The sequence below is a fragment of the Oncorhynchus mykiss genome, chromosome 1 (assembly GCF_013265735.2).
Source record: "Oncorhynchus mykiss isolate Arlee chromosome 1, USDA_OmykA_1.1, whole genome shotgun sequence".
Taxonomy (NCBI): domain Eukaryota; kingdom Metazoa; phylum Chordata; class Actinopteri; order Salmoniformes; family Salmonidae; genus Oncorhynchus; species Oncorhynchus mykiss.
The window spans coordinates 90,671,151-90,697,417 of record NC_048565.1 but is presented as its reverse complement, the minus strand read 5'-3'; the positions used below and the strand labels follow the sequence as shown (position 1 = coordinate 90,697,417).

Here is a 26,267-nt window from a genome sequence, read left to right as displayed (position 1 = left end):
CACTGGACTGAGGGGCAGCTCCGGACTGAGGGGCGGCTCGGGACTGAGGGGCAGCTCGGGACTGAGGGGCAGCTCGGGACCGAAGGGTAGCTCGGGACCGAGGGGTAGCTCAGGACAGAGAGGTAGCTCAGGACCGAGAGGTAGCTCAGGCTGGTTGACGGCTCTGGCAGCTTCTGGCTGACTGGCGGCTCTGGCAGATCCTGGCTGACTGGCGGCTCTGGCAGATCCTGGCTGACTGGCGGCTCTGGCAGATCCTGGCTGACTGGCGGCTCTGGCAGATCCTGGCTGACTGGCGGCTCTGGACAGACGGGAGACTCTAGCGGCTCTGGACAGACGGGAGACTCTAGCGGCTCTGGACAGACGGGAGACTCTAGCGGCTCTGGACAGACGGGAGACTCTAGCGGCTCTGGACAGACGGGAGACTCTAGCGGCTCTGGACAGACGGGAGACTCTAGCGGCTCTGGACAGACGGGAGACTCTGGCCAAGAAGAAGGAGTTGGAGGAGAAGATGGTGGCCATGGTGCAGGAGAAGAATGACCTGGCGCTTCAAGTCGCATCTGTGAGTGAGCAACAACCCTCATCAGAGCACATTTAGACACACAAGTACACAGACACAATCGCACACACATCAGCACATACGAACAATAATTTAAAAGGATGGCCTTGTCTAGAATACAGTATAAACATATGAACAATAATTGAATAGGAAGGCCTTGACTAGAATACAGTATATACATATGAACAATAATTGAATAGGATGGCCTTGGCTAGAATACAGTATATACATATGAAGTACATAGAACAGTGATGACAGGTCTATGTACGTAGGGCAGCAGCCACTAAGGTGACTAGAATACAGTATATACTGTACACATGAAGTGGGTAAAACAGTATGTTCCCCCCCTCCCAAGACTTGGGGGAACATGCACTCCTCTTCAAGGATGGATCATCGTTTGATTATTAAAGTGGCCAGTGATGCCAGGTCTATGTACATAGGGCAGCCGCCTCTAAGGTGCAGGGTTGAGTAACTAGGTAGTAACCGGCTTGTGATGGCTGTTTAACAGTCTGATGGCCTTGAGATAGAAGTTGTTTTTCAGTCTCTCTGTGTTAGTGATGGCTGTTTAACAGTCTGGTGGCCTTGAGATAGAAGCTGTTTTTCAGTCTCTCTGTGTTAGTGATGGCTGTTTAACAGTCTGATGGCCTTGAGATAGAAGTTGTTTTTCAGTCTCTCTGTCCCTGCTTTGACACACCTGTACTGACCTCACCTTCTGGATGATAGCGGGGTGAACAGGCGGTTGAAGTCCTTGATGATCTTTTTGGCATGTGATATATATGTCATGCATTTAAATTGATTTGCTCTCACTTATTTGACTAAATGAAGTCTATATTTTGATACACAAAGTGAAAACACCGTTTTTTTCTCCTGTTCTGAAACCAGGATTCAGAGAATCTGAACGATGCTGAGGAAAGGTGCGAGGGGCTCATCAAGAGCAAGATCCAGCTGGAGGCCAAACTCAAAGAGACGACTGAGAGGCTGGAGGATGAGGAGGAGATGAATGCTGAGTTGACTGCCAAGAAGAGGAAGCTGGAGGACGAGTGCTCTGAGCTGAAGAAGGACATTGATGACCTGGAGCTCACCTTGGCCAAAGTGGAGAAGGAGAAGCACGCCACTGAAAACAAGGTATTGTAGACAGTCTAACCAAACAATAATCCAAAGAATAATCAACTCAAAAAATAAATGTAATTCAAGTTTTTGTGAGTGCAGTAAAAATTAAGACACAAAATAGTGGAATTTCAGTTGTGGTTGACCCCCCACATTCATTACATGTTCTGCTCCCCCCTCGCTTATGATTTCCATTCAGTCCACTGGCATGGAGTACAGGGCCATCTAGTGTTGAATCTATAGTACAGTACTTGTTGACACATTTCTATTATCCATTTAACCACTTATGGTGAAGTGACCAAAAACTAATTTTGTTGTGGCCGTTTTCAGGTTAAAAACCTGACAGAGGAGATGGCGTCTATGGATGAGAGTGTTGCCAAGCTGACCAAGGAGAAGAAAGTCCTCCAAGAGGCCCACCAGCAGACACTGGACAACCTGCAGGCTAAATATACAGTACATGCTATTATTATGTAGTGAGGTTCAATTGTTTCTACTTTATTGTAGTGTTCATTCCCCCTGCTCCTGACCCTTTTTCTAGGCCCGTATTGAGGAGCTGGAGGAGGAAATTGAGGCTGAGCGTGCTGCCAGGGCCAAGGTTGAGAAGCAGAGGGCCGATCTCTCCAGGGAACTTGAGGAGATCAGCGAGAGACTGGAGGAGGCCGGAGGCGCCACTGCTGCTCAGATTGAGATGAACAAGAAGCGCGAGGCTGAGTTCCAGAAGCTGCGTCGTGATCTTGAAGAGTCCACCCTGCAGCATGAGGCCACAGCAGCCGCTCTGCGCAAGAAGCAGACCGACAGTGTGGCTGAGCTCGGGGGAGCAGATCGACAACCTGCAGCGCGTCAAGCAGAAGCTGGAGAAGGAGAAGAGCGAGTACAAGATGGAGATTGATGACCTCTCCAGCAACATGGAGGCTGTCGCCAAGACTAAGGTGAGTAGTGATGTTTTGGTCAAGCAGTGTTGAGGATGGTCAGCTAAATTACCATTCAATAAACTGAAGTTGACAGTCACATATGTTTCACTAACAGGGCAATCTGGAGAAGATGTGCCGTACTCTTGAGGACCAGCTGAGCGAGCTCAAGACTAAGAATGATGAGAATGCTCGTCAGGTCAACGACATCAGCGGACAGAGGGCCAGACTCCTGACAGAAAATGGTACCTCCAACAATGAACAACAAACCAATATAGTTCACCTCAGTAGTACACAATAACATGTGTCGGGGGCTGTAAATTCAGTCCACACAGTTTCTGCACTACGATTCCTCAAAATAAAATGTCAATCTTCGAGAACAGAGTCCCCATAACAAGATGTCCCTCTTTCCCTGCAGGTGAGTTTGGCCGCCAGCTGGAGGAGAAGGAAGCCCTGGTGTCTCAGCTGACCAGAGGCAAACAGGCCTTCACCCAGCAGGTGGAGGAGCTGAAGAGACTGATTGAGGAGGAGGTCAAGGTAAGGCATCCTAAATGGAAACCACCTTCCAGTTTAGATCTTTATCCACACATAGACTGTTTCTACACCTCCCTCAGAGACTTCTACTGTCATCTGTTTTACTCTCCCTCTCTAATCTCTCTTTGTCTTTCTTTATCTCTCAGGCTAAAAACGCACTGGCCCATGGTGTCCAGTCTGCCCGCCATGACTGTGATCTCCTGAGAGAGCAGTTTGAGGAGGAGCAGGAGGCCAAGGCAGAGCTGCAGCGCGGCATGTCCAAGGCCAACAGTGAGGTGGCTCAGTGGAGGACTAAGTATGAAACTGATGCCATCCAACGCACAGAGGAGCTGGAGGAGGCCAAGTGAGTTGCTCTCAATAGTAAAGACTAAAATAAAGGCTGTGGATGGTGAGGCTGGTTGGGGATCTGAGAAAATGTTACTTCAATATGTAGTGCAGTATTTGTTTCACAACAAGTTACTCACCATGACACCACCCGCTGTTGTCCAACAGGAAGAAGCTGGCCCAGCGTCTGCAGGAGGCTGAGGAGACCATTGAGGCGACCAACTCAAAGTGTGCCTCCCTGGAGAAGACCAAGCAGAGACTGCAGGGAGAGGTGGAGGACCTGATGATTGACGTTGAGGGAGCCAACGCCATGGCCGCCAACCAATATTTGAAACTGGTATCATTTCCTATTTATTATTCCTCCAGTGTTGATCTTTTGTTTTGGACAGGCAGACCAGTTGTATAAGTGAATCATTTAGAGAGAGGTTTAGTGCTTGTATATTTAATAATCTCAACCCACCCAATTCATATTCATTATATAGATAGGCACGCTTTATTTTGTCTGGATTAGCATCCCAGATAAATCTAAATATTTTTTGCTCATATGATTTGAAAAAAACGAATCATCAGGAGTAGGCAGCTCCGTAAGTAAGTGAGTAAGCTGAGATATGACTAAGTGTCAGGCCCTGACCTTAGTTATCTTTGTTTTCTTTATGATTTGGTTAGGTCAGGGTGTGACTAGGGTGGTTTGTGTAGTTTTTGTATTGTCTAAGGGTTTTGGTTTATTTATGGTGTTTAACTAGTCTACGTGTTTATATGTCTATGGTTGCCTAGATTGGTTCTCAATCAGAGGCAGCTGTTTATCGTTGTCTCTGATTGGGGACCATATTTAGGTAGCCATATTCAATGGATAGTTTGTGGGTTGTTATTCTATGTTTAGTTACCTGTTTGCAGTAGTTATATAGCGTCACGGTTCGTTTTTGTGGTTTGTTCAGTGTTCATTAAAAGAGTTATGTACGCTTATCACGCTGCGCCTTGGTCTCCTCATTATGACGACCGTGACAGAACAACCCACACTACAAGGACCAAGCAGCGTGAAAAGGAGGAACAGCGCCTGGGAGGAGATATTAGATGGAGCAGGACCCTGGACACAGCCGGGGAGTATCGCCGTCCTAAGGAGGAGTTAGAGGCAGCGAAAGTGGAACGGCGATACTACGAGGATAAATACCGGAGAATAGAGGAACAGCGAAGATATGAAGGTACACTGCTAGCACGGAAGCCCGAGAGGCAGCCCCAATATTTTTTTGGGGGGGGGTGGCACACGAGGAGATTGGCTGAGTCAGGTAGAAGACCTGAGCCAACTCCCGTGCTTACTGTGGGGAGCGTGTTACTGGTCAGGCACCGTGTTATGCGGTAGAGCGCATGGTGTCTCCAGTGCGCTATTCTAGCCCGGTGCGCTCTATTCCAGCTCCTCGGATTGGCCGGGCTAGAATGGGCATCCAGCCAGGAAGGAGGGTGCCGGCTCAGCGCTCCTGGTCTCCAGTGTACCTCCTTGGACCAGGATATCCTGCGCCGGCTTTGCGTACTGTGTTTCCGGTGAGTCTACACAGCCCAGTACGTCCTGCGCCAGCGCCCCGCATTTGCAGGGCAAAAATAAACATCCAGCCAGGACGGGTTGTGTCAGCTCTACACACCAGACCTCCAGTATGCCTCCACAGTCCAGTACGTACATCTGGGCTGTGCCAAATTATACATTAAATAACGGGCATTATTGCCACCATAAAAGGTAAATGGAGGGCGTTTTCTTGTACCCAGCATGCACAACCCACATGGAATTCCTAGTCTCTGGCAGCTTTTGGAACTGCGGTCAAGAACGTTGAGTTCATCTCATCCTATGTTGCCCTTCAGTCTCCACATTAGAAAACAAAGTGTGCTATCTAGAACCTAAAAGGGTTCTTTGTCCGTCCCCATAGGAAAACCCCTTCAATAACCCTCTTTAGTTGCAGAACTCTTCTACATTGACCTCGAGTTTGATGAGGACTTGAGTATGGCCCGCGTCGACACCATCACCCCCTTCATACAACTTCTTCCAAGGTCAAGGAGAGACAGAAACAACCCCAACCCTGGATACAGTCTGACTTCACTACACAGTTTAAGATTGGCTTCATTTTGTCAGCCATTTCAAAGACAATTTACTGCTACTCCTCAGAGCTGCTCATAGCTGCAAATATATACAGCAATCCATATATTGAATGCATTTAAAAAAAAATATTGTCCATGCGATGAATAGTTCAGTTATCGTCAAGTGTCTTTCAGACTGTACAGTGCTCTTCAAAAATCTAATAAATTAGGATTAATGAGCCAGCTACTTGTTTTGTTATTGTGATTTTGTGAGCACTAATCCAACTATTCTATTTACCTCATGAAAGGTACATTTATCCATCTGACCCTTCCAAAAGACTGTTGCCTGTTTATAATCAAAATCAGATCAAATCATAATTGTATTTGTCACATGTGCCGAATACAACAGGTGTGGACTTTACTGTGAAATGCTTACTGACAAGCCCTTAATTAACCAACAACGCAGTTCAAGAAATAGAGTTAAGAAAATACTTACTAAATTAACTAATTACAAATAAAACCAATACAAGTACTGAGTCAATGTGCAGGGTTAAAGGTTAGTCGAGGTCATTTGTAAAGTGACTATGCGTAGATAATAAACAGTGAGTAGCAGCAGTGTTAAAACAAAGATCAGATGGTTCAGCAGTCTTAGGACTTGGGGGTAGAGGCTGTTAAGGAGCCTTTTGGACCGAGACTTGGCACTCTGGTACCGCTCGGTAGCAGAGAAAAAAGTCTAACTTATAATGTCTGGTACCATGTTTATAATGTGAATTACCGTGTTTATAATGTCTGGTACCATGTTTATAATGTGAATTACCATGTTTATAATGTCTGGTACTGTGTTTATAATGTCTGGTACTGTGTTTATAATGTCTGGTACCGTGTTTATAATGTCTGGTACCGTGTTTATAATGTCTGGTACCGTGTTTATAATGTCTGGTACCGTGTTTATAATGTCTGGTACCGTGTTTATAATGTCTGGTACCGTGTTTATAATGTCTGGTACCGTGTTTATTTTGTGAATTTCCGTGTTTATTTTGTGAATTTCCGTGTTTATTTTGTGAATTTCCGTGTTTATTTTGTGAATTTCCGTGTTTATTTTGTGAATTTCCGTGTTTGTCATGTGAATTATCATAATTTCACCACTAGAGGGGACGAGGGAACACTAATCATTATGGATGTATATATATATCTGCATGTCTTTAGGGGGGGGGGGGGTGTAAATTGGCTAATGATAAATCAATATCATGTTTTCTTTACTCTGTTCATGTATATATGCGTATAATCTCGGATAACCCAGGACTAAAATCTAGTGTTATGTGGTCAGATAATCGAGTACCATTTGTTTTCACGTCGTCTGGCCACATTACATTATTGTGCGCATTATCTGGGACAAAATTCACATGAAAAAAAAACGTTGTATCCTGAGAACTTTGTTCTGAGAATTTCCGGCCCAATCACCAAAGTGTTCTCTCTCTATTGCCATGTTTATGTTACCATCTTGCCTCTCCTATTTGTTTCTTATGGAAACATTTCAATTTGGGCATGTTCATACAGGCCACTTCCCCTGAGTGTAAAGGGTTCAAACTATCATGAATGATTATAATAGCTTAGTGTATGAATTGTGTAGTTACATTTCTCCATCCTCATCCCTCAGCTGGTTACCAAAACAAGTGACCTCTTTGTTGGGGTGTCCGCTTTGATGTGGTTTAAACCCCAGATTGCTCCTTTAGTTAAAGTAAGGTATTTTTTATGGTATGAAAAAATCTGTTTTCTGAGAAATAAGTCCACAGTCACAAAGGAAGTGTATGTAGGCCGACATGTTTTTAATCATTGCTCAACATTTCACCATGAAAATCATATTTTATGAAACACAGGAAATTGACTTTGGTCTTGTTTATTCAGCTTGGTTTCCCTGTAAGAAGAAAGACATAACAGAATGGATCAGTATTAATAATGAACATGATAAATATATCAACACTTGGTAATAACAGAATGGATCAGTATTAATAATGAACATGATAAATATATCAACACATGGTAATAACAGAATGGATCAGTATTAATAATGAACATGATAATTATATCAACACTTGGAAATAACAGAATGGATCAGTATTAATAATGAACATGATAATTATATCAACACTTGGTAATAACAGAATGGATCAGTATTAATAATGAACATGATAAATATATCAACACTTGGAAATAACAGAATGGATCAGTATTAATAATGAACATGATAATTATATCAACACTTGGAAATAACAGAATGGCTCAAGCATTTAAGACTCAGTAAACACCTTGTACCAACTAAATTTGGATTAGTTATTTTATTTACCCTGTCCTGAAATGTGTTTCTCAGAAATCTAAAATACATTTGAGTGAGTGTAAAATGTCAGAATTGTCTACTGTGAAGTCAGGTGTAGGTTTAGCAGCAGTTCTGTACCTTTCCAGAGTCGCGGGTCTTGGCTCTGAGCTTGTTGACCTGAGTCTCAGCGATGTCAGCACGCTCCTCAGCCTCTTCCAGCTCATTCTGAACCTTCCGGAACTTAGACATGTGCTGGTTGGATGCTTCCTCCTGGGTGAGGAAAAGAGAGGAGAGCATAACTTCAGTATTGAAAGTTTGGAGCTTCAGGTACCAAATTAATATATATTTTTAAAATGTATTTTAACGTTTTTTTTTTTATTGACAGATTTTGGATAGCATTGTACAGTATATATATATAAGGAGATAGATGATACAGCAGAGAAAGTGAGTGGTGGAACAATCTGCTGCTTCCAGGGCCATGTGATCCAGGAGAGTCAGCACCACCACCAATAATATTCAACCCTCTCTACTTTAAAATGTTACACATAGGAAGAGTCACTGTGCGTACATTTCTTCAGAAATTACTTGCACTATCAACTGAGTCAATGTTGACAGTTGTGCAGTAACAACACTTCAACTAATCTCACTAAATGTATTGTAATGTCTCCTTGGGACTGTAAGCTCTCAGAGTATTTGACTAAGTCTGTGACTCACCGCTTCCTCAGCCTGCCTCTTGTAGGCCTTCACTTTCATCTGCAGCTTATCTACCAGGTCCTGAAGTCTGGCAACGTTCTTCTTATCCTCCTCAGTCTGTGGGAGAAGTTACACGAATCAATAGTCCATAGTTTAACACACAAACCAGTGTGCTTTAGTGTGTGAAGAATGCACTTTTTCTTACCTGGTAAGTGAGCTCCTTGACTCTGCGCTCATACTTGCGGACTCCCTTGACCGCGTCTACACCTCTTCTCTGCTCGGCCTCCACCTCAGTCTCGAGCTCACGCACCTTTGTGGAAGAAATAAACGTTGGCATTTATGTGAGGTGGTAAAGTCAAACGTAACAAATCTTTGTAAAACAGGAATGTCCTTCTACTGGTCAAGAAGTGTTGTCTGCTCCTATGAACTTTTACGATTTTAATTAAAGGGGTCTATAATGAAAACAACTACTTTTCATGATGTAGGTGGGTTAGTGAGAGAAAAAGCCATTACACAATACCCCTGTTCATTTTCATATGATCAAATACATTTCCAGCAATCTGTTTTTCAATCCACCCTGCTGTTAACTCACCCTGGACTCCAGTTTCTGGAGCTGCTTCTTGCCTCCCTTCATGGCCAGATTCTCAGCCTCATCCAGACGGTGCTGCAGGTCCTTGACTGTGACCTCCAGGTTCTTCTTCATCCTCTCCAGGTGAGAGCTGGTGTCCTGCTCCTTCTTCAGCTCCTCAGCCATCATGGCCGCCTGGAATGGTAGTTAGTTTCATTTATGCACCAACTGGCACCAATCATAAAGCTCCTTTGGGATCTTTGGTGTGGTTAAACCAGCCCAGTGACTGCTGGCCCTTGGGGACAAATCAAGTTGATGTAATTCAAGGACTCACGTCAGTGATGGCCTTCTTGGCCTTCTCCTCTGCATTCCTGGCCTCCTGGACGATGTCGTCCACCTCTCCCTGCACCTGAACCAGGTCAGTCTCCAGCTTCTTCTTGGTGTTCGCAAGGCTGGTGTTCTGAAGGAGGAAACAAGGCGATTTGTTTGACTCCCAAGAGAACTTACAAGTGAGATAGAGAAAGTCACAAGGCTGAAGTCATGAAAATGTAAACGGTTTGCTTGGTTGAGTTTCATTAGAAATGGCTTTTGACCCATACCTGGGAGTGCAGCAGTCCAACACGCTCGCTGGCGTCCACCAGCTCAGTCTCAGCCACTTTGCGGCCTCTCTCTGTCTGCTCCAGAGCAACTCTCAGCTCCTCGATTTCAGCCACCATCAGACCGTTTCTGCGCTCCACCATGGCTGCCTGCTCCTTCATATCTTCTGCGGCGCGGACGGCATCATCAAGGTGCAATTGGGCATCCTGGGGATCACAATTACATAGTATCATTAGACTTGTGGAAGTAGGGGTGAAAGGATTGGTAATAAGGGGGAAAGGGGGATAACTAGTCAGTTGTACAACTGAATGACTTCAACTGAAATGTGTCTTCCGCATTTAACCCTCTGAATCAGAGAGGTGACGGGGTCTGCCTTAATCGACATCCACGTCATCGGCGCCCAGGGAATAGTGGGTTAACTGCCTTGCTCAGGGGAACAGTGGGTTAACTGCCTTGCTCAGGGGCAGAATGACAGATCCGGCAACCTGTTGGTTACTGGCCCAACGCTCAAACCACTAGGCTACCTGCCACCCCAGTGGGTAATAGGCATGTTCATTGGTAAAAATGTCCCCGATATCCCTACAGTATATTTGTTCACTCTAATATCTCTACAGTATATTAGTCCACTCTATTACATTCGTCTGATCTATCATTTTATACTGATTAAAAAACAAATCCATCCCCATGTTCAAGTTGTTGAGCCTGATGTCCAAGTTCCTTTACCTTGAACTGTCCCTGGACGTTCCTCAGCTGTTTCTGGGCCTCAGCGGCCTGCCTGTTGGCGTGGCTCAGCTGGATCTCCATCTCATTCAGGTCTCCCTCCATCTTCTTCTTCACCCTCAGGGCGTCATTCCTGCTCCTGACCTCAGAGTCCAGGGTGCTCTGCATGGAGTCAACCACCCTCTGGCTGTTCCTCTTGATCTGCTCCATCTCCTCGTCCTTCTCAGCGATCTTCCTGTCCACCTCACCCTTGATCTGATTCAGCTCCAGCTGCACACGCAGAATCTTGGATTCCTCGTGCTCCAGTGTGCCCTGAATGAAGAGAAGCAGTCAGTCAAATCAACCCTTCACTCAGCTCCGCCCCCCTTGGTTACTGTTGCACCCTCGGACAATATTTTCCTGGGAAGCCCAATTCCCCATCCAGACCACTGGAATAAACCCCTTACAATAATCTCAAACTGTGTTTTTATATACACAATGAAATTAAACACTACCCCTCAGGTATGTTGTGTTGGACTGTCATTACAGCTGCTTCAAAGGGAATCCTGGTCAAATCATTTTTGTAGTGTGGCCACTGAATGGCTCTGAATTCAGTGCCAGCATGCAGTCAAAGCTATAACTACTTTCGGAACTAACTAGTGGTCTCAAATCGTATCCTGAAGTTTAAATCAGATGGGAGATGTATTCATAACATGACTAACTGAGCTAGCCAATGTACATGATCATATAAGTTATATGGCTAGCTAGCAACGTTTGGTGGTCTATGAGACAGAGCTAGCTAACCAGCTGAGTTAGAAAACAATACAACAAAAGTATATCGGATGTGAAAAAAACTATCAACAGGCTCTGCATTTCAGGATTCAAGTAGCAAGTACCCCTGGTGAACTGTTCAATTTTTAAACTTTAATTTTATTTTAAGAAAAGTCTGTGTTTCTGTTTTCTTTTTCTACTGGTTTTCATGTGTTTGAAACAAGAGCTTGTTCGATGTGTCTGACTCGACGATAGTTGCTATCCATTGGAGAACAGGGATTGGTTGCCCACAAACGTTAGGGCGGAGCTTAGCGAAGGGTCAGGACGTTTGGATGTGCAAAACACAAGGAATTGCATATATATGATTACAATAAACACCAATAAAAGGGAGCAGTGGATTGTAGCTGGCATTGCCAAGTGTAACACTGCTTTTCCAATCAAACAGCTGTAGTTTGTACCTCAGCCTCCTCCAGAGCGGTCTGGATCTCAGACTTCTCTGTCTCCACGGTCTTCTTGGCCTTCTCCAGCTCATGGATGCTCTTGCCAGTCTCTCCGATCTGCTCAGTCAGGTCAGAGATCTCCTCTGCACACACAAACGCAGAAGCTGTTTAGACTTGGGAGATTTTCAGTGGCTATCACCAATGCACTGAAGTTTATAATGAATCATAATAACAGTTTATTAATGAACAGCACTTCATGCTGTCCTGCAAATCTAATTGCCACCCCACATCATTGGGTTGTTCAAAGGAATACCAATTACAAGTTCCAAAAAAAATATATATTTTAAAATGTATATAAAAATTCTGAGATTGTCTAATAGCGATTTTGATATAATGTTGATGATTCCAGTCGATTCCATTTTCAAACACTGGTCAAATATCATGCAAAAATAACTGCTGTTAAATGCTCACGTTGCAGGTTCTTGTTCTCTCTCTTCAGAGTCTCCAGATGATCCAGAGCCTCCTCGTAGGAGTTCTTCATCTTGAAGAGTTCAGTGCTCATTGAGCGAGCCTCCTTCTGAGCTCCTTCCAGCTCAGCCTGGCCCTCCTCATACTTCTGCTTCCACTCTGCCAGAACCTGGGGAAATCCATGGGATTTTCATTACAACTCATTGAAAGAGAGTTTTCAATCGGAATATGCTAAAATTATACTGCAACTGATCAAATAGCAGACAGAAAATATCAACCTAGAGTGCGGTTTATAAATGTTCACCTTGTCAAAGTTCCTCTGCTTCTTGTCAAGGTTAGCGGCCATGGCGTTGGCTCTCTCAACGTCAATCATGAGGTCCTCCACCTCTCCCTGCAGTCTCTGCTTGGTCTTCTCCAGGGAGGCACACTTTGAGTTGGTCGCCTCAATGGTCTCCTCAGCCTCCTGCAGACGCTGGGCCAGCTTCTTCCTGTTGGACAACAGCGGGTGGTGTCATGGTGAGTAACTTGTTGTGAAACAAATACTGCACTACATATTGAAGTACCATTTTCTCAGATCCCCAACCAGCCTCACCATCCACAGCCTTTATTTTAGTCTTTACTATTGAGAGCAACTCACTTGGCCTCCTCCAGCTCCTCTGTGCGTTGGATGGCATCAGTTTCATACTTAGTCCTCCACTGAGCCACCTCACTGTTGGCCTTGGACATGCCGCGCTGCAGCTCTGCCTTGGCCTCCTGCTCCTCCTCAAACTGCTCTCTCAGGAGATCACAGTCATGGCGGGCAGACTGGACACCATGGGCCAGTGCGTTTTTAGCCTGAGAGAGAAAGAAAGACAAAGAGAGATTAGAGAGAGAGAGTAAAACAGATGACAGTAGAAGTCTCTGAGGGAGGTGTAGAAACAGTCTATGTGTAGATAAAGCTCTAAACTGTGCCTTACCTTGACCTCCTCCTCAATCAGTCTCTTCAGCTCCTCCACCTGCTGGGTGAAGGCCTGTTTGCCTCTGGTCAGCTGAGACACCAGGGCTTCCTTCTCCTCCAGCTGGCGACCAAACTCACCTGCAGGGAAAGAGGAACATCTTGTTATGGGGACTCTGTTCTCGAAGATTGACATTTTATTTTGAGGAATCGTAGTGCAGAAACTGTGTGGACTGAATTTACAGCCCCCCGACACATGTTATTGTGTACTACTGAGGTGAACTATATTGGTTTGTTGTTCATTGTTGGAGGTACCATTTTCTGTCAGGAGTCTGGCCCTCTGTCCGCTGATGTCGTTGACCTGGCGAGCATTCTCATCATTCTTAGTCTTGAGCTCGCTCAGCTGGTCCTCAAGAGTACGGCACATCTTCTCCAGATTGCCCTGTTAGTGAAACATATGGGACTGTCAACTTCAGTTTATTGAATGGTAATTTAGCTGACCATCCTCAACACTGCTTGACCAAAACATCACTACTCACCTTAGTCTTGGCGACAGCCTCCATGTTGCTGGAGAGGTCATCAATCTCCATCTTGTACTCGCTCTTCTCCTTCTCCAGCTTCTGCTTGACGCGCTGCAGGTTGTCGATCTGCTCCCCGAGCTCAGCCACACTGTCGGCCTGCTTCTTGCGCAGAGCGGCGGCTGTGGCCTCATGCTGCAGGGTGGACTCTTCAAGATCACGACGCAGCTTCTGGAACTCAGCCTCGCGCTTTTTGTTCATCTCAATCTGAGCAGCAGTGGCGCCTCCGGCCTCCTCCAGTCTCTCGCTGATCTCCTCCAGTTCCCTGGAGAGATCGGCCCTCTGCTTCTCAACCTTGGCCCTGGCAGCACGCTCAGCCTCAATTTCCTCCTCCAGCTCCTCAATACGGGCCTAGAAAAAGGGTCAGGAGCAGGGGGAATGAACACTACAATACTGTAGAAACAATTGAACCTCACTACATAATAATAGCATGTACTGTATATTTAACATAAATGTGTTTATACAGAGCCAGCTACACTAACATATTTACTATATTCATTAGACAGTGTCCCATGCAGGATCCAAACTAACAACGGTAAGAAGCAACATCTTTGCACAGATTAGAAGCACCAGCAAGAAGCACCATCTTCCATCTTACTGAGCCATCAGAATCCACCAGGAAGAATGTGTGCTAGTGTAACGGATGTGAAACGGCTAGCTAGTTAGCGGTGGTGCGCGCTAAATAGCGTTTCAATCTTTGACGTCACTTGCTCTGAGACCTTGAAGTAGTTGTTCCCCTTGCTCTGCAAGGGCTGTGGCTTTTGTGGAGCGATGGGTAACGATGCTTCGTGGGTGACTGTTGTTGATGTGTGCAGAGGGTCCCTGGTTCGCGCCCGGGTATGGGCGAGGGGACGGTCTAAAGTTATACTGTTACACTACCAGAAGAAATGCATTGGTTATTTTCCTGTACTGGAGCTTAGATCCTGTACTGTACCTGGAGTTCCTTGATCTTCTTCTGCAGCTGAGCTCCCAGAGACTGCTCATCCTCTATCTTGCTGAGGAGCTGGGTGGTCTCAAACTCCTTCCTAACAAATACAAACACGTTGATTGCAAAGTTTGTTTAGGTTAGACAGTGTAAAGGGAGCCTAAGCTACCATTCACTTTGCTTTTAAGAATCACATAGAAAGACTATTTCATGATTACAAGAATGAGCCAAGAAGAACCATTATGTTGATCAAGAAGGCAGGGAATACTGTAGTCATTTATTTGTGTTTACTTCTTGATTTTCTCATCAGACTGCTGCTTGTCATTCTCCAGGTCCATTATGGACTCCTGGGCCAGTTTCAGATCTCCCTCCAGCTTTCTCTTGGCTCTCTCAAGGTCCATACGGAGCTTCTTCTCTTGCTCCAGAGAACCCTCAAGCTACAAGATATAAACAGACATGTGTTGGTCAAATCTAAACAACTGTAGATAATATCATCTTGCATAATATCATGGCCAGAATGTCAAACTCCACTCACGTCGTCCACTTGCTGTTCCAGCTTGGTCTTGGCCTTGGTCAGAGTGTTGACTTTGTCCTCCTCTGCCTGCAGGTCATCCAGTGTCTGCTGGTGTGCCTCTTGGAGGGCTTTCTTCTCCTTGGTCAGCTTGGCAACACTCTCATCCACAGATGCCATCTCCTCTGTCAGGTTTTTAACCTGAAAACGGCCACAACAAACGTAGTTTTTGGTTAATTCACCATAAGTGAAGTAGCAGTAACAAGTGGGTAGCAGAACATGCAATGAATATTTTGTTTTCTACCTTTATTTAACTCGGCAAGTCAGTTAATAAGAAATTCTTATTTACAATGACAGCCTAGGAACAGTGGGTTAACTGCCTTGTTCAGGGAAAGAATGACAGATTTTTTACCTTGTCAGCTCTGGGATTCGATCTTGCTAACTTTCAATTACTAGTCCAACACTCTTAACCACTTGACTACCTGCCACCCCAGGTATACTCCCATGTGGGGAGTACACCATATTACACTATTTTGTGTCTTAATTTTTACTGCACTCACAAAAAGACTTGACTTCCATTTCTGTTTTGAGTTCATCATTCTTTGGATTATTGTTTGGTTAGACTGTCTACAAGACCTTGTTTTCAGTGGCGTGCTTCTCCTTCTCCACTTTGGCCAAGGTGAGCTCCAGGTCATCAATGTCCTTCTTCAGCTCAGAGCACTCGTCCTCCAGCTTCCTCTTCTTGGCAGTCAACTCAGCATTCATCTCCTCCTCATCCTCCAGCCTCTCAGTCGTCTCTTTGAGTTTGGCCTCCAGCTGGATCTTGCTCTTGATGAGCCCCTCACACCTTTCCTCAGCATCGTTCAGATTCTCTGAATCCTGGTTTCAGAACAAGAGAAAAAAACTGTGTTTTCACTTTGTGTATCAACATATAGACCTTATTTAGTCAAATAATTCAGAGCAAATCAATTAAATTTTTTAAATATAAATATATACCATGGGCATTTTCTTGAGTTAGCCACATAGCGATTGTGTTAGTATCTGTGTACTTGTGTGTCTAAATGTGCTCTGATGAGGGTTGTTGCTCACTCACAGATGCGACTTGAAGCGCCAGGTCATTCTTCTCCTGCACCATGGCCACCATCTTCTCCTCCAACTCCTTCTTCTTGGCCAGAGCCTTGGCCAAGTCCGACGTCATCTTCTCATAGTTCTCCTTCATGTTGGCCAGCTCCTTCTCAGTCTCAGCGCTCTGCAGCAGGGGCTTGATCTTGAAGTACAACTTCATCCATGGCCAGGTTTTCACATTCATGAATGAACGGATGTTGTACTGGATGGTGAAGACGGAATCTCTGGTCCACAGAAAGGATAGAGTGACATGGTGAGTGACATGGTGAGTGATATGGTGAGTGACATGGTGAGTGACATGTTTAAAGATTATTAGGAAAATGATGATTAAATGACTGAACAATATTCTCATTTTAAATAGAACTGTAACAAAGTAAACTTATATTCTGTTTTATTATATCTGATTAACAATATGAGTTCATAAGAAGGGATTGTGTGACACAAACAAGGAGTAATTAAAGTTAATGAACACCATTCCAACTAGGAAGAAAGGAATGGGTTGTGGATTAAGTAAACAGATAAGGTTAACCTATGGTTGAACCAAAGAAATGAGCTCTGGTGTGTTTTAGATAAGGCAGTGAGTGCATTCCTAGGTTTTCTGTTAGTTAGAACTGTCAGCTAAGTGGTGATCGATAATGGTGAGGAGTCAAAAGTTAATTCAGTTGTGTTGTGTGTCCTGTGTATGTGCTAGGGGGATCAGAATGAACTTTGAATGAACTTTGAATGAACTTTTAAAGTTCCCTTTGTCTCGGTCGAGAGGAGGAGATTAATTTTAGAAAAAATGAAATGACGTCATGTTATTGTATATAAACTGTTGCTCGTGGTAACGTGGCAGCGCCCTCCGAGAATATATTCTGTTACCTATTATTGATAAGACTGGTCTCCGTCTATTTTATGCAAACAAGAACCTTACAAATTCTCATTAAAATAGATTAAGGGAATTCAATTAATGAAAACACATTGGAATAATTAAATTACAGTAACAAAGATCTCCTCCAGTTTTAAAGAGGAGGACTTTAAAACTAGATTCTGGGATTTGAAGAATTACAAAACAGGGACCCTGACATGTTTTGTATACAGCTGAGGAATGGGGATAGGGAAATGAAACCACTCTTAAATGTATAGATAGCGCTACATAGGGAATGACTGACAAGTAACCCTAAGATCATGAGGCATTTCATATTATTCCAGAAAAAATGGGTAAAAATCACTTATTTAAATAACAATTGAACAGCTTGCTAAATCCCAACCTGCTGCTTTAATAGAATATTATAACATGTGCTTTCTCATCCTGAACAACTCACAGCATATTCAGTACACGATCATTATACATTACATGCAGGTGTTTGACAGAATTCTTTGCCAAGATGTCTACTCTTCCTCACCTCCTCTCCATCATCTTGGTGAACTCTCTCCTCATGAGGAATCCACGGCTGAGAGCCTGGACCATGCCGACCAGAGAGGCCAGCTTCTCATCTCTCATCTCCTCCAGGACACCCAGCAGACCGGCTTTGAAGAACACCTGACACAGGTTGACATGGTCAATTATGGAACCAGTCAGGTGGTAACAGATAGAAAGGTTGAATCCACAGAGAGGAACAAAACCACTAGATTGATTTGAACAACATAAACATTGTACTCCTTACCAACAAACCATGAGATAGGTTGTTTATGAGTTGTAAGTTATTGTATAGTTGTAGATTAAGAATGTACACTGATATAGATAACTGCAGACATACCATTCTGACATAATGCACAAGATAATGAATTGAGTACAATGTTTCTTCACATTTTTAAGAAATAATTACAATATGGATAGATCAACTGGAGAGACATTTAATGGTTAGAGTTTAAATTATCATTGAAGTTGTGTTTTAGTTGGCATCTTTTTTGCTGGGGGGTTTTTGACTGACCTTGGTGTGTCCAAACTTGTAGTCCTCGTGATTCACATCAATGGACCCAAGCAGCTTCTCAGAAGCCTTCTTGTTGTCCATGAACTGGCCCTCAGGGATGACACTGGCATTCAGTACTTTGTACCTGAATCAGGAGAAATGTCAAGTTGTAATAGATTGGTTATATTACGTAACATAATAAGGCTATTCTGATGTTGGGAAAACCCTTAGAGATCATATTTCTGTGTGTGTGCGCGCGCTCGTGCGTGCGTGTACCTCTGCTTGAAGTCAGCATAGATGATTCTACTGGGGAAGCCCTTCCTGCAGATCCTGATCCCCTCCAGAACACCATTACACCTGAGCTGGTGGATAACCAGGAAGTTCTCCATCAGACCTGGAAACACAAACCAAGTCTCTTTAAATACTCATAAACAGGTTATAGACTGGTTTGTTAGTGTTACTGACTGTACTGACAAGATGTCATATTTAACTCAACCTCTATTGTACCTGGAGTCTTTGACTCGTTGGGGATCAGGCAGCGTACAAAGTGAGGATGAGTGCTCCTCAAGTTGGTCATCAGCTTGCCCAAGTTCTCCTGTAAGAGGGTTACAAACCATGTTCTCAGAAATCATTTCTGATAATCACTACAGCTGAATATCCACATTTTAAAAGCTCACCCTGAACTGGGAGGACACAGTCTGCATGGAACCACCCTTCTTCTTGCCTCCTTTCTTGGTTGTATCTGTTATAATGGAGAAAAGTTCCATATAAATGAGAGAATCTCATGTTAATTTCACATTTATCTTAATGCAAGTGCTGCCAATGAGATTGTGTAAAATAACACCTGTTGAATGAGTAAATTAACCCAGTAAATCACCCTGACAACTTGTGATACATTTAAAGCAGCAATAAGCAGTTGAAACAATAACAAAATATGCTCCCTGCCCCTGTTTCGATAAAAAACTGAGAGATATGAATGGAGAAACATAACCACTCAAATTTATAGACATATCTATGTATTGAAGGACTGACAATCCATGATATCAAAATGATAGTATGAATAATGTTTTGAGGCTGTAAAGTGCATGTTTCCCTTTACTTTGCTTTCAAACATTAAAACAAGCTCATATTTTGGGTTCTGATGGGGTACGACAGGTGAACTAAGCCGATGTTCTTTAAGAAAAAATGTTCAAGAATGAATGGGTACATATCTTTTAACCTCTAACCTCTACATCCACAAATGGATGTAGCAACTGCAGACTGAGCCTTTAAAGAATATGGGACTGATTTGTAACTAGTTCTTCATGAAGTCTTTTGATGTTCTGCTAATCTTACCCTCAGGTGGGGCAGCGACATACAGTGTAGCCATCAGTTTGACTGAAGACTTCCCGTACAGCTGAAGAACTGAGTCGTTCAGGGGGTCCTTGTTCTTGTCCAGCCAGCCAGTGATGTTGTAGTCCACTGTGCCGGCATAGTGCACCAGGGAGAAGTGGGCCTCTGCCTTGCCTTTGGCTGGCTTGGGCTTCTCAAACGCCTTGTTTTTGCCAAGATGCTGGTCATACAGCTTGTTCTTGAAGGAAGTGTCTGAAGCCTTGGGGAACATGCACTCCTCTTCAAGGATGGAGAAGATGCCCAATGGCTTTACGAAAAGAGATGTACATCAAATTAGTGATATTTACATTTAGGATCACATTTGTTCTTTTAGCAAATATGCTATTATGAGAGTATCTTCATTTAGGGGCACAATAGGAAACATATTGAGTTCTCAACAGTCGTACCATGTGATAATATCTCCATATGAGCTTTGCTGTTGAGGTCCATTATAATCCTGACAGACAGCTTACCTTCTCAATAAGCTCAATGCAGGCAGCCAAGTCCATGCCGAAGTCAATGAAGGCCCAGACGATTCCCTCCTTCTTGTACTCCTCTTGTTCCAGGACAAACATGGTGTGGTTGAAAAACTGTTGCAGTTTCTCATTGGTGAAGTTGATGCACAGCTGCTCCATGCTGTTGTACTGTTAATGGAATTTCAGAAGTGATCATTTCATCATCATACAAGTCTGTAATCCCTCTCAATCACAACTAATTGTCTTGTTCTGGTCTCAGACTCACGTCAAAGATCTCAAACCCGGCAATGTCGAGCACACCGATGTAGAACTGCCTTGGATTCTTGGTGTCCAACATCTCGTTGATACGGATGACCATCCACAAGAACATCCTCTCATAGATGGACTTGGCCAGAGCCGAGACTGAGTTATTAACCTGCAATGATAATAGCTCAAATGAATACATGAGATATTGACCATGTCTAGTAACAAGGTGAAAAGAGCTCGGGGAAAACATCACCACTATTCAAAACAAGCAATTCACTCATCACCAAAAGATGTATGGTGCTCAGAAAATGGTAGATGCTGTGTTTGGCCGCCTTACCTGAGGCACAGTCTGTCCCTTGGTCACATACTCGTTGCCGACCTTCACTTTGGGGTAGCACAAAGCCTTCAGCATCTCAGCTGAGTTCAGGCCCAGCAGGTAGCCGATTTTATCAGCCACTGGAGAGAGAACCAACAACAACAGACTCAGAAACACAAGATCACTTGTTTCTTTTCGGACAAGTTTTTTGTGGGTCTAGGTTTTGATTTGAACCCACATTCATAATTTTAAATCATTTCTGGAGGTTGTAAATTGGGCTCCATAAATGATCTCCTGCCGGACTTTGAGGAGGCTCTGTCTATCTTACATATTGTATATCTATGAGTGGGACTGGGAATGGGACTAATGTTTACATATTGTATATCTATGAGTGGGACTGGGAATGGGACTAATGCTTACATATTGTATATCTATGAGTGGGACTGGGAATGGGACTAATGCTTGACACGTTGTATATCTATGAGTGGGACTGGGACTGGGACTAATGTTTACATATTGTATATCTATGAGTGGGACTGGGACTAATGCTTTACATATTGTATATCTATGAGTGGGACTGGGAATGGGACTAATGCTTTACATATTGTATATCTATGAGTGGGACTCACCCTCTGTGCCGTCTGGCTCGGCCTGCTCCTCACGCTGCTTCTGCTTGAATTTCAAGTTGCCATGGTGCAGTACAGCTCCTGTCAGCTTGTAGATGCTGATCTTCTCATCATTACTGAAGCCCAGGATTGTAATGGCATCCTGGCATTAGACAGGAAGTACAACGGTGATGAACTGAACGGTAGTTTTCTCACATACAGTACACTACAGTTCTGTTTTCTCACCAGAACAAATGGGATGGACATTTGACTGGCTTCTCAGATCCACGTGATTACACTTGACCAACACTGGTAGATGACATCACAAGATACATTTGACACAGTTCCACAGGGACTTAGTGACACTCTCTTGTTGATGTCTTACATGTACAGTATGGGCCTCAAGGTGAAGTGTGAAGGCATGAAGAGTTCCTTGAGGCACATGCCTAACTAACTGTCATCGGACTTTCATAATTCCTATATGTGTTCATTAATTAAATTCACTTAGTCTATTTTAGGAGAATTTGTAAGATTCTTATTTGCATAAAATAGACTGAGACCAGTCTTATCAAAATTAGAAAAATATTATTTATTCTCGGAGCGAGCTGCCATGAAACCACGAACAACAGGTTATGTACAAAATATGACGTCATAGGTTATAAAATGTCCTTCCTCCTATCGACCAGGACATAACTGGTTCAACAGTTTATTCCAACCCCCTAGCTTTGCTCGCTCACTCCAGACACACACTTATCAAGATTCACTTCTGCAATCTTCACCTTCATCCATCACTATTTAGAAAACAGTTCCAGATGATGGAAAACCCAGGAAAACACTGCTGCCTTATCTGAACATCCCAGAGCTAAGTTGAGTCGATTCAACCACACGTTAACGATCCTTTCTGCTTACTTAAAAACCCACAATCCATTTCCTCCCCAACCTGGTTGGAATGGTGTTTATTATGTTTAATTACCCCCTGTTTCATGCTACACAATCCCTTCCTTATGAATTAACATTATTGATCAGTTATATTATTGATCAGATTGATTAGTTATAGTTCTATTTAAAATGTAGATATTGTTTAGTCATTATTCATAAAATTCCTAACACTAACTCAAGGCATTTAGAATCAAACAAACAAATACATGAAAATTCCCAGCAGCCACCAGGTTGGAATTGCACAGTGCATTCAGTGTGTACGGTGGTCCTACCCATTCCATATATAGAATATAATGAACCCTTTGTTTGACTCACGTCTGTGGCATCCAGCTCTTCCTTGTCGTTGATGCTGGCCACAGTGATCTGACCCTGACTGCACATGGGGAAGTCGTAGGGGTTGGTGGTGATGAGTGACATTTCTATGGACAACAGAGGATGTCTTATCAGTTAAATCTCTTAGAATTGTACTGTCCTACCTTTACAGTATCTCTCCTTTACTCAATAGATTGACTCAATGATGTAGTATAAAATAAATATTATCAACTGAGACTTGTGGACTAGTGCATCACAGTCCATTACTTGATAGATATTTCCCAAAGACCTGACCCATATCTAGATGCCTTGTTACCATGGATGTACTCATTGTAATAGTATTTATAATGGAGGTAGGAAACATTCCCCCTGAACCCCTACTTTGCCTCACCAATAATGTCAGGTTTGTGATTGGTCATCATCTGGAAGAAGATGTGGTAACCTCTCTCATCGGGAAGCTGGAAGGACACTCTGGACTTCTCTAGAAGGTCTGAGAGAGAGAGAGAGAGAGAGAGCGAGAGAAAGAGAGAGAGAGAAGAGTGAAGAGTGAAGAGAGAAGAGTGAAGAGTGAAGAGTGAAGAGAGAAGAGAGGAGAGAGGAGAGAGAAGAGGGAGAGAGAGAGAGCATTGGATAAAGCTTATCTCCCCAAAAAGTCTGTGTGAATTTAGTAAAGATTTGAGAAATAATCCAAATCAACTCACAGGTCTCAATGTCAGCTTTAGCCAGTTTGCTACCTTGGAAGTGAATCCTGATGAATTTACCCTAAAGTAGAGCATGGGGGTGAGAAAGAGGTTAACTAAATACATCTAACATTTTACTTTGATAGACCCCTTTAAATGTTACAGTTTGTTGGACATCTATTGATACAACAGAAGGGAAATACTGAAATACATTTGTCCAATATTAGATCACTTTCCCAGTGTGCCCTTCATACTTACGAAGCGAGACGAGTTGTCGTTCCTCACTGTCTTGGCATTACCGTAAGCCTCCAGCAGAGGGTTAGCAGCAATGATCTGATCCTCAAGAGACCCCTGATTGAGACAAACACAAGTTGCTCAGAAACTGGTAAAGTTAGTTATTCTCGATTGCTTGATCACAGCCCACCAAACTGAAATGTCTTACAAAGGTTCAACATACCTGCATTTTGCCTGGTTCTGCTTCCTTCTTGGCACCAGACACTGCAATGGTGGCAAAGTACTGGATGACACGCTTGGTGTTGACAGTCTTTCCTGCACCGGATTCTCCGCTGGTTAATATGACAGAGAATCAGGGGTTTTAGTCACATGTTTGAATGTCAGATCGTCTTACACTAATAAATAACATTGAAAAATACACTGTTGACGTATTTTAATTCATAAGTAAATCATTAACAAATATCCCCGCTCATCGACTCATTCCTATGCGTAGCCTAATCCATTCATAATGTAATATATCACACCCAAGTGACACAACATATTGCAGTAGAAACATTTTCTCAAGTGAGATTTTAGTAAACAACTTACGTAATCAGGACGGACTGGTTCTCCTGGTCTGCAACAAAACAACATATTGATTATCATACTCAAGCAACATTATGGGGACATTATTGAATTCATAGCATCATCATGGATTTAAATTAGGAACCTTTTCCATTCAAGGCCAGTGAAATCAGATGTTACCAGCAAACTGTTCTAACGTAGTCTTCTAGTCAGCAGATACATCCCTAAAACATATTTTAACTTCCATCCATCCTTCCATTAGACCTCATACCAATCTGCATGAACTGAAAGGCGTTGTCAGAGACGGAGAAGATATGGGGTGGAGCCTCCATCCTCTTCTTCCCTCTGTAGGCGTTAACAACCTCCATGTCGTACACAGGAAGCCACTTGTAGGGGTTCACTGTGGCACAGAACAGCCCAGAGTAGGTCTGGATGAACGAGAATAAATTCAATTAGGGGATTAGAACAATCAGATTGACGTTTACCTGGATTTATGTGAGGATGTGGGTGTACTATGGTATAGTAATGTAGGTCTACTGTATTTGGTCTGTTTTGGTTTCTACCATGACTTTATGTGTAGTACTGTATGTGTGTGTATGTTTAGACAGGTATCTTACATAGATCATCCATGCTGCATAACGCTCTTTGAGGTTATACAACACAGAGGCTTCATTCAGGTAGGTCATCATGGCCATGTCCTCAATCTTGTCGTACTTAGGGGGGTTCATCTGGTAGACGTCTGCTTCCTTGAACTCTTTTCCTTCCTGAAACAGTCAGAAATATAGATTATACACAGATCAAACTGGGTAGGACTGAATTCTGTTTGCTCATTAAATACAAGTTCAATCTTTAAAAAAATAATGTTTAACTGCAAACCTCAATCTAATCCAACTACTTTGTCATCAGCCACTGACACACATGGTGATTCTTAACTAGTCAGTGCAGAAAATGTCATGCTATTTTTAAATAGCAGCAACGAAAGGTATGTTTTTCAATGTTATATTCTACTGCTGTTATTGATTTCATTTGGTCTATTGGCATGTTTTGATTATTGTGATATTAATTTCAAGACAGAGTAATTTGAATACTTTTCAAATCAGGCTTACCTCCTTAGTGCCGTCCGGATGCGCGACTGTCACAGTACACTTTCCTTCAGTCCTGGCAGTGACCAAACCCTTAAGGTAAAGCTCCTTGGTGTCTGCGACATAGCATGCGTTCTTTGAATCAAAGGGTGCGGTTTGTGCCTCCATCCTCTCCTTCTCAGGCTTACGGAGGTATATGGCAGCCTTGCCGTAGATTTGCATCTCCGCGTCCGTACTCATGGTGACGGATCACTAGGAAAGAGGCGAAACAAGAAACATGATTGACTCTGTGGTGCTTCCTCCACAGTCAACAGAGTTGTGAGTGGTATCTCTCACAGAACATTTGTCATTTTTCTTATGAAGACTCAAAATATGTCTCACCTTCTTTTTCCCCTTCTACAGATGAATTTGTACTTCTTGGAGAACCCTGGGAAACATTAGGTTGTTGTGAATACGCACAAGTCTAAAGCATTATAATTTAGCCCCCCGAAGAGGTAGAAACCATTTAGAACTATAATTCAACACAATCATGACAACCTTGTCCAATTAAACTACAGGTGCATCTGGTGACTTCCATTTTCCTGGTGACAACTCACTTAACTACACATTCTGACAATAATTCAAATAAATACCCCCTGAAAACCCAGTTACATTATAAACCAACCCCTCCGTTTATAAACAGCAGGAGAACCACTTTTGACAGTAAATAAAAGCTAAAAAAGTTTAAAGTAAAACACATTTAAAGTATAAACATTTTAAATGAATGTCAGTTGATTGTATGTATTGTACATATTGTAAAATCTGACAATGCAGAAATAATGTAAATGACTAAATGCAGAAGTCAACTGAAACAGTGCATTTAGCCACTGCCTCACATGCTGAGTGCTAAGATGACATGAATGTATACATGTGAGGAGGTGGAGAGAGTCTTACCACAGAGGAAGAAGGTGTCTGACTTATGGATGCTGGGGTCTCAGCCTGCTTATATCTGGTTGAAACTGACAACCAGGCAAAAGTTAATTATGGACCACTCTGGTAAAGGACATGGATTGGATGAGAGACCTCTGTATTTCTGTGTCTCACTAGCGCCACCAACTCCCAGGAGCGCCACACTCCCATTACGTTACTTTTTAATGCAATAGTTGTCTCTAAATTGAATTGAGTTAACATCAATAAGAGATGTCATTAATAATAATTATGACAGTATCAAAAGTTTGCGATATCAGATTGACTCCAATGTTTCTACCATAGCGCCTCAAATACTGTAATGGAGTTCCTGTTAACCCAATACCACTAAAAACATTTCAGAATAATCTGACCTTATTTCATTACATTTTAGTTACGTTCATCTTCATCAACAACTTAATGTGTTTTTAAACCGATTGTTTTATACTTTGCTTGAAAACAAATCTGAACTGTCTCCTCAGTCACCTCATA

At 43.1% G+C, this 26,267-nt stretch overlaps 3 protein-coding genes across 3 annotated transcripts; 2 read left to right on the top strand and 1 right to left on the bottom strand.

Moving 5' to 3' along the window:
- The first annotated feature begins 482 nt into the window (after positions 1-482).
- Positions 483-2,137, top strand: LOC118966737 (myosin-6-like). The gene is made up of 3 exons (XM_036990069.1): positions 483-559; positions 1,439-1,681; positions 1,994-2,137. Exons 1-3 carry the CDS (start codon positions 509-511, stop codon positions 2,135-2,137), a joined length of 438 nt encoding a protein of 145 aa, XP_036845964.1. The 5' UTR covers positions 483-508.
- A 47-nt stretch (positions 2,138-2,184) lies between these two features.
- Positions 2,185-3,839, top strand: LOC118966736 (myosin heavy chain, fast skeletal muscle-like). The gene is made up of 6 exons (XM_036990066.1): positions 2,185-2,592; positions 2,690-2,816; positions 2,990-3,108; positions 3,252-3,448; positions 3,598-3,766; positions 3,819-3,839. The coding sequence occupies exons 1-6, from the start codon at positions 2,419-2,421 to the stop codon at positions 3,837-3,839; spliced, it is 807 nt and encodes a 268-aa protein (XP_036845961.1). The 5' UTR covers positions 2,185-2,418.
- A 3,458-nt stretch (positions 3,840-7,297) lies between these two features.
- LOC118966082 (myosin heavy chain, fast skeletal muscle-like) lies at positions 7,298-25,797 on the bottom strand. Its single transcript, XM_036988564.1, has 41 exons — positions 25,764-25,797; positions 25,212-25,257; positions 24,855-25,082; positions 24,366-24,512; positions 24,020-24,176; positions 23,773-23,800; positions 23,408-23,516; positions 23,209-23,301; positions 22,972-23,032; positions 22,662-22,760; positions 22,274-22,377; positions 21,044-21,182; positions 20,436-20,554; positions 20,118-20,267; positions 19,850-20,020; positions 19,341-19,644; positions 18,683-18,747; positions 18,513-18,600; positions 18,282-18,399; positions 18,027-18,150; positions 17,499-17,635; positions 16,082-16,337; positions 15,625-15,867; positions 15,013-15,189; positions 14,769-14,914; positions 14,487-14,577; positions 13,514-13,903; positions 13,290-13,416; positions 12,997-13,115; positions 12,678-12,874; positions 12,345-12,528; positions 12,044-12,209; positions 11,591-11,715; positions 10,386-10,694; positions 9,665-9,868; positions 9,400-9,525; positions 9,090-9,260; positions 8,703-8,807; positions 8,519-8,614; positions 7,943-8,074; positions 7,298-7,405 (listed from the first exon to the last, which is right to left on the bottom strand). Exons 3-41 carry the CDS (start codon positions 25,068-25,070, stop codon positions 7,388-7,390), a joined length of 5,811 nt encoding a protein of 1,936 aa, XP_036844459.1. The 5' UTR covers positions 25,071-25,082; positions 25,212-25,257; positions 25,764-25,797; the 3' UTR covers positions 7,298-7,387.
- Between the last annotated feature and the right edge of the window lie 470 nt (positions 25,798-26,267).